Here is an 8,472-nt window from a genome sequence, read left to right as displayed (position 1 = left end):
CTGGGTGCCCGGGCAGATGAACCGAGGCCTTAAACCGTGGAATCCCGCTCCGTGAAGTTGGCTCGGAGTTGGTGGGAAGGTGCATAGCCGGGTCCGTGCATCATCATCATGTACCACGAGATCATAATACCACTTGTGTGCGGATGATCGCTGATTTAGCAGCATTCGAAAGGTGTATGCGTCTTCGCACATGACGCAATGGGGCACAGTTCACAGCCGAAAGTGATCAGCGCAGGTGATCAAGGGGAAGGAAAGAAGGAACACGACGTTGAGGCGGCCACAAAACGCGGACAGGTTTGATCTGGATTCGGCATTGATCTCGCGTGTCTGCTGCTGCTGCTGCTTGGGCATCATCATCCTCTTTGGAATTCTCTTCACTCCGCGCCAGACATCACCACCACACAACCACTTCTGTGTGATCCTCGGTGGTAGCGATCATCATCGCACGATGCGCAATGTGAGACAACGTGACGCGCGCGCGCGCGCGCTCGCGTTCGCAGCGAAAGTGAAAGAGTGGAAATGAAAAGGAAACAAATGGAAAGAGGAACGCACGGAAGGTGGAATTCGTTTGAAAAAGTCCTCTGCAGTCCGAGAGCGGTGTTTGTGGTGTTGTGAATGGCAAGAATCAAACATCAGAACCGTTGTGCAATGTATGACACATGAGTTACTGTTCTTAAAACAATGTTACATTTAACAATGAGTCAATCAAAAGTAGCTTAATACCAAAACATCATCATCATCAACCCTGTCATCATCATAAGCACCTGCACTGGGGGAGGGGAGATGATGAGTCATCTACTAGAACTGTGCGCCAGGGGGGCACACACACACACGCGCAGTCTTGAAGGCATTCCTTTGAGGCCTTTTTCCCACACACATATCGTCTCGTCGTCGCCGCGTGCGCTTCGGTTCGGTTGCAACGCAAACAACGATGAACACATGAACGCGCAGCATCGCCATTACCATCGATCTTCCGCTCGAAATGTATGCGAAGAGCTTGGGTTTTTTTATGTAAATCCTGCTCCATCGTCTTGTATCTGGTGTCTGGTGCCTGGTGCCTGGTGCTGGAACATCGCGATGAGCTTCCGTGGCCGCATCGAGCACCGTGGAACGACTTTGTAGTGAACTCATCGCGCGTGTGACCTCTGCCGGTGCGCTAGCTGCGATCGCTGAAGGAGTGAGAACCTGGTCTTCAAGGTCTCCAGCACCACCAGAACCACCCACGAAGTAACGTGAAGAATGGGAAGGGGAGAAGCCAAAATCGGTCGCCTCTAGCGGCAGCGATTTAGATAACGTCGCTCTGAACTTTACACATACACACACACACACAACCATTATGAACGTGCTTTTAGGAACGGGGTTGAAGCGACGAGGCTGCTGCCAATGCTCACTTGTCCGTCAACACATCGGAATCATCGTTCACTCCCTCCCGAAGGATAACGAGCGCAATTAAGAACGATTAGCATAAGAATCATTGTGAGGTTGGGTTGTGGCAGGAACGCACCAGCACCACCAGCCCGGCTGGTTTAGTCATCGGCAGCCCGCGCGAGAGGCTTTTGCTGCCGATGACTCAGGGAAGTGATGCTGCTCGCGCTGTGTCTGTGTGCGAGGTAGTCATTCCATTTCAAGCGATGAGCTCAGTAGTCCCAAGGGTGACGACAGCGGAAAGGGGGGACGGTGAGGTCCCGCTTGCCGGCTTGTTTATCGTAGTTTGAATAGTTTGGAATTAGTTTGCCAAATATTTATGCTGCGTTCGTGCTGTAGTGGCCGGTCCTTTCACCGGTAACTCCTCCGGTATGATAAATTAATCATTTTCAGCATCTCGTAGCGTAGGAGCAGCAGCAGCAGCAGCTGCAGCAGCAGGAGCAAGAGACGACCGATGATAATCGTTGAGCGACGAAAACGTAACAGATTCAGCACACAGCACAGCTCTGGTCGTGCGGGATACCGAGGAATGGCCAACTAGATTTCCACGAAGGGCTCGCTGGAGAGCGCTCTTGAAATTATGATTTACATAATTACGGACATTTCCTAACGAAGCTACTGAGCTCCGTCCAGGCACACACACACACACACACAACAGTAACCATCATTACAAGTAGCCGGTGGTACCCGGTACAGCGTTCGTTACGGTGTTCTGGAGTTTTCAAAAACGTATCCCACGGGACCCGGCAGCCACGGAAGGCACGTTCCGGCAACAAAGTACCGGTTGCGCTGAAGAAGCCGATCCAGCTACGCTTCGCCATTCCAATTCCATGGCATGGAGCATGACCTGCTCCCTCCCGACTTTCCTCTTGATCTCTCTCGAGAGTCGTAAAGCACTCGCTTAAAACTTGGATGGAACATATGTTCTGTGCGCTCGTTACTTTGACCGGACCACTACTGCACTGAGGTTGTGCTCGTGTGCGTTAAGGTAATCTGTTGCGCTTCCACCACGCGATCTCGTGCCTTTCTACGCGTAGACTCGCGATATTCTTCCTCCCATTACACCCACCAGCGAGTCGCTTGGAATGGAAGTGGAAAGGAAAAGATAAGACTGCTGCCTCCTGGACGACGCTAGTGCAGCGCCATCCATTCACATACACACATATATATCTAGCAGAGAGTTCTGGCGGGCTCAACAAGGTCACAGAGCGATCGTAGAACAATCTCATCGGTCATCTCACCGCAAGGGCACATGGTAAGCGCATCGGCCACTCGCTGGAGTGCACGCCAAGCGACCAGCCACCAGCCCATAAGCAAACAAGTGTAATAAGGAAGAGAAGGAAGGATTACTGGAATGTTTGTGAAAGAGAATTTGATTAAATGAATGTGCACTGCATCATAACCCTCCTCGGTTATGATGCTTCTCTACTGTTGCTCTGTGAGTCAGCACAATGGAATGAGGGGAGCTTCCATTTTCGAGTGCCTTTCGAGGCACCTATTAAATTTGATTTCACAAGATTAACCTTACAAACTAGTTGCATTGGCTGGGCCCTTTTCGTAATGTAATTTTTAGTTGATCCAATCGCACTATTCAGACTACTCTGGAACTCTAGAACACATGCGTTCAATCCTCTTTTATACAATGTTCATCAAGCTGTATTTTTTCGCTCTCAAATCGAATGCACTTGAAATCAATCAGTTTAATTATTTTTGCTGATTTCGGCACTCTCATTATGCGTTAATGCAGCTGTTAACGTGTTTCCAACAAACCAAAGGAAAAAAAAGAAAGGTACAGAAGATGAGAATTGCTGATGACGTTCGCTGACAGGGCTCATCATCACATGCCGATGCCAGTTTTCGCTATTTCCTGTGTGTCAGCGCATAGTTCAACGGTGTGCATGTGTGTGTGCCTGTCCGTAACCGTATTGAAATTCGAAACACTAATGGAGTTCCGTGCATACCGCGGTCACACACCATGGTTGCCGTTTCAGCAAACCTTCGCTACAATTTGGAATTGACCACGAGTTGCTGAGGTATGCTGTTTTGCCTTCATCACCGGTTGTTGTTGGCACTTTGATGGACGAAATTTCGGTGGTGATGGCTGGTTGGATAATTGGATGTTCGCAATCAAGGCTTTTGTTGAGTTGAACAGTGAACCAAACGTTCTTCATCGCTGCATCGAAAACACTTTTCAGCATTTCAAACATTCATAGTTCATAGGATTCGCGCTGGCCCAGGATTCGCCTACCTGTTTCTCGAGCTGCGGCCCAGTCTCCATCGCCTGCATGATCGCCCGGGACAGCTTCCCATCGAGTGCCTTGATCTCCGTCTCGATGCCCTGCGGTGACCGGACGGTGCTGATCAGCGGTACAATAGATTCCGTGAACGTCGACCAATCTTTGTTCAGCAGCCCGACGTACTCGATCAGACATCCACTGCCGAAGAAAGAAAAACAAATCCACGCATTAGTTGGAAAAGGGGGGATCGAAATCGTTTATCCACCGCTTACCGCATCACATTCTGGCAGAGGCCGGCGCACGGTTTGGCGTGCAGATGATCAAACAGATGGCAGCTACCGCAGTAGTTCATACGCAGCAGTGCCTTCTTGCAGAGCGGCGCCGTAACACCGATCTCTTCCAGCTTCGCCAGTACATCGGCCCCTTCGCGCAGTACTCGCAACAGCACGGAGGCCGCACTGACGGAGGAGACTAGGGAAGCGGACAGCTCCCGCGGGACGCTACCGAATGGCTGCAGATCGTTGTACGTGTGCACCAGACAGTTTTTGTAGTCACTGTGGAAGTCACGCTTGCTCGAGCTGGAGCCGGAACCGGAACCGGTGCTACGGTCCTGCTGCATGTCGGAGTGGATCGCATGGTGGTACGCAACCGGGAACAGATTCCGGAAGAACTTGTCGGTGACGAGCTCGAGATCGTCGGCCGCTCCCGGGCGCTCGGACACCAGGTTCACCCGGATCGTTTCGTACAGCTCACGGATTGGGTTGCGGGACAACGGTGACATCTCGCTGTAGACGGTCGAGAACAGGGCGAGCGTTTTGTTCTCGGACTGTCGCGTTAGCTGCAGAAGGTAATCTGCGAAATAATAGAAGGAATTGCGGATTAGTGAACTGGCTACATCTTTCTAGCATAGTACAAGAACCATTTCCAGCACTGTATTTATGGTGGAGTTAGCTGCTTCACATTCTTACTACATTTAACATTCATACATAGGGCCATTGGGAACAAGTATAAACGGTAAAAACGGGACGTGTTGTTTTATGAACTAACCTATACTAACGCCACAGTCGGTGTAGCCCTTTTAACGAATAATACAATATCTCAACAGCACCCCAGAGAAACACGGCTGCAAGACGTAGAAGTCAGCGGCGACTCTGTTTCGTTCGCGCGTTTTTTGGAGTCAACGACAGCGAGCTCCGCCGGGATTTGCAAACGATGCAAACGGTGCAGAGTCTCGGTGAGCATAGCAAACATACTCAGAAGTTAGTTCTCTCCACCGAATGCTGCTGCTGTTGCTGCAAGTGCCATGTTTATGTGCTGTGCACACAGTACATTGCACCGATGTTGCATGCCGAGCCGAACCCGGGTTAGGACCCCGGCAAAGGGATCGAATGGCATAAAAGCCCGGTGCCGGATCGACCGGAAAGGAACAACGACACTTTATTGCCAGCAATAACGCGCCCGGACAGCGACCATGCACGGCGACATTGCAAATGGTGTTGTTATAATCGATACTAACTTTCACACCCTCCCGTAATGTAATGATTCGCGCAGCGAATGGTTCGAAAAGGGGAGGAAATTATAAATTCATCAAACCTTAGCGTCAATGTTAAGCGCACTTGAGGTTGGAGATTTCTTGAGCGTTTCTCGTGGATATTTTCTCGTAGCAATCATCATCTGCCTCATCTGTCCATTCGACTATCACCCGTGTGTGTGTGTGCCCTTGAGATATGCTTTCGCCTCGCGATGTGGCCTCGAATTCTTCTCGACGTTCCGTTCCCACTGTCAGCGCGCTGCGGAACTCTTATTAATTCATTCTTTCGCGGTCTCCAGTCGACGCTTCGCCAAAACTCGGTCTTAACTCTATCTCTTGCTCTTTCTCTCTCCCTACCGGATGCCGTCACCCCTGGCAACGAAATGCATTCCGAGTGGAAGATGAGTCCGTATAATTGTAGGAGCAAACAAAGCAACACAGGCAAAAATAAGAAAGAAAAAAAAAGGAAACGAAACCACAACCCAAGCCCGATCCTTGATGCCCCTTCCAGGTGACGCCCACTATCGGAGAACTCACCGCCAGGGGCCCCCAGCGTGCGAGTCGAGCGAAGGGCAACATTCTTCGGAGTATCGGAGACTCGTGCTCGTCCATCCAAGCAAGCGCCCCACACCAAGAAGGCATATTCACGTGCGAAACAAAAATGCAAAGAAACGCATTAAAACACCATTCCGAGGCAAATACCTTCAGCCTGGCCACCCCTTCACCATCACTCTCTCTCTCTCTCTCCACTCGAGAGGGTGTATGTGAAGCGCAAAGACAAAAATGCATTCCCAACCGTGGATAAGCCAACCCCGCGGGAGGACCATCATGTCCTCCCAGCAAGAGCGAGAGAGAGAGCGAGCTTTCGGTCCTCGGTCGTCAAGGGCAACGCTGGGGAGACACCACATGGACACGTGGCAGCGAAGCACCCCAAGCGGCCGCTCTCGATTATTAATGCAATGCACGAGGCAAACACACAGCACACCTTCAGCCTTCTGCTTCCCTTTGGGTTGGGTTGAAGAATTTTTCTCATATAGCAAGGACCGCACGGAACCATGCGAGAGCAGAAGAGAGCTTTATTGCCTTCATCATTCCCGTCCGTAATGTCCTTTCTCCAGGGGTGGAGGTAAAAGATTGTGAATTCTGCTCACGGGAGTAATTTGCCGGCGTGTGGCATTTGCTAAAATCGAATGAGCGCTCAAGGTGGTGGACTCTTGCGTTCGCCGTTTCCGGTGAGCACGAGGCGGATAAGCGATTGCTTCCGGATGGCAAATATATGACTTTCGGGTTTCGCTCACGGGAATCCAAGGGTGGTTCGATCAATCGAGAAAAGATTGTGCCACCGAGCCACCGTCCACAGCACGTCCTCCAGGGGCCGGAAGTTGGCAGAATGTTTTACGCATCATCTTACGGCACGATTACGAAGCGATGGTTGTGGAGTTATTGCGTTGTTACACGCATGAACAATGGCGCTGAAAGTGGGATGGGTTTTCATTAAAAATTCGAAGCCATCCGGAGAGTCTCTCAAAAGAATGCGCAGCAAATGTCAAACCATTGTCGATCGCGCCGTTTTGATAGATTAGAAAACGTAACGAGTTTATGCTTTCAACATGCGCGAGAGGCGGTTTTCCAATTTATGGCAATCCATCAGAGGCCGTTCGATTGACGTATAATCTAGGGACGTAAAATTAATGTTTTTACAGCGACAGCGAGTCACTCCGCGGTGTGTGTGTGTGTGCATGTGTGGTCTGCTTGCTGCTGCTGCTGGTGCCGGTTCACAAATTAATCCCTCCACCACATGATCTCCAGCACCGAACGAGCTTTTCGCCACCCACCACCACCAGCACCACCGATGAATGGGTTGACTTTCTAATTTGATGCTCCCATCGCACCGCCCGATTCCTGTGTGTCAAAATGTGTAAACATGCGGGAAACATCTGCTTCGCTGAAGGTACAAACACGAGACCGTAAAATTGCGAAGCGCGTATAAAAAAGTGAAACACAACGTTCGATCCCGTCACTACTCGACACCGGCGAGCGGCAGAATATGTGGTTTATGATTGAAAAGGGTGGAAAAAAATGGCCCATGAGGCCTATACGACACTGGGCTTTGCAAGCTTTCCATGCTCTCATAAATAATCGAAAAGCGAAATTTCAACAACAACAACAGAAACCAACAAAAAGCCAGAGCGCCACCAAAAAGTGTGCCGTTTCACGAAAAAAAGACGGAGCCAGGGAGGGAGAACGAGAGATTTATCGACGATCCACACGACACACACACAGGGACGACAATCTAAGATTTTAATATGCAAAATTGGCGAGACAACACAGCAGCAGAAAAAGAACCGGACAAGAACATTAAAAATGTGACAAAATCGCATCCATGATCGAAACATCAAATTTCGGGGGCGGTGCGCGAAATGATGGCGTCATAAAATGGTGTGTATCCATTTTCCGGATCGCTGCCCACCATTTGAAGCCTGCCGGAAGGGGCCTTCAATGGTGAAGCCCGTTCCGGTGCGATGGGGCAGAAATTATAAAATGATAAATCACGGTATAACCTCTCTCCGTTTTCTGCTGCTCCGATCACGATCCTGCTGCTGCTGTTGCTTTTGCCTTTTTTTCATCTTAATCCCGTTTGAAGTTCCTGTTTCCTACCTACCCTTCGCTCTCTTTTGGTCTCTCTATCACGCGATTTGGTTTTCATAAATACCGCAAACGATTTTTTTCGTCTCCCTCTCTCTCTCTTTCTCTTTCTTTCTCTCTCTCTCTCTCTCTCTCTCTCTCTCTCTTTCTTTCTGCACATCAGTAAATCCTCCCCAAATAAGGGTATCAAATTAATTCGCCTTCGCACACCGCAACCACAAAGCGTCTGGCGGGCCCCAGCGTTGGGCTGCTGTACTGTGTCTAAGATCGCTTCTTTTCTCCCTTTCCACCTCTCTTGCTGGTGATCTCGCGGATTGGGATAATGTATTCCGAAACGTGCCCTCGGCTCGATGTGGGTCGGACTTCTGTAAAGGATTTTAACTGCGCAGGGAACCGCACTACCCCTTATCGTGGTGCGAGCGGATTATAAGCCTGCGACCGGATTAATATGTTGCTATTAATTAGATTACTGCGAGCCACCAAGCGAGCGAGCGAGTGTTAAATATGGGCGCGTCAGTTTAAGCGCTTAGCTGCCGTCAAAGTGGGCTGTGGCGCTCGATGAGGATGGTGGAATGGAAAAATACCTTCGCGCAACAAAAAAAAAGATGATGGATATTGTTTTACCGTCTACGG

At 50.1% G+C, this 8,472-nt stretch overlaps 1 protein-coding gene across 4 annotated transcripts in view; it reads right to left on the bottom strand.

Annotated features, from left to right (window-relative positions):
• Positions 1-8,472, bottom strand: part of LOC125953297 (division abnormally delayed protein) — a 128,789-nt gene that overhangs the window by 20,286 nt on the left and 100,031 nt on the right. For all 4 annotated transcript variants that reach the window (XM_049682766.1, XM_049682767.1, XM_049682768.1 and 1 more), the window contains exons 4-5: positions 3,935-4,514; positions 3,674-3,860 (exon numbers count right to left, since the gene is read on the bottom strand). In XM_049682766.1, coding sequence (XP_049538723.1) covers positions 3,674-3,860; positions 3,935-4,514 — 767 coding nt within the window. The remainder of the gene's footprint in view (positions 1-3,673; positions 3,861-3,934; positions 4,515-8,472) is intronic.

The sequence above is a fragment of the Anopheles darlingi genome, chromosome 3 (assembly GCF_943734745.1).
Source record: "Anopheles darlingi chromosome 3, idAnoDarlMG_H_01, whole genome shotgun sequence".
Lineage (NCBI taxonomy): Eukaryota > Metazoa > Arthropoda > Insecta > Diptera > Culicidae > Anopheles > Anopheles darlingi.
Note: the sequence above shows the minus strand (reverse complement) of the source record. Positions and strands in the feature narration are given on the sequence as shown.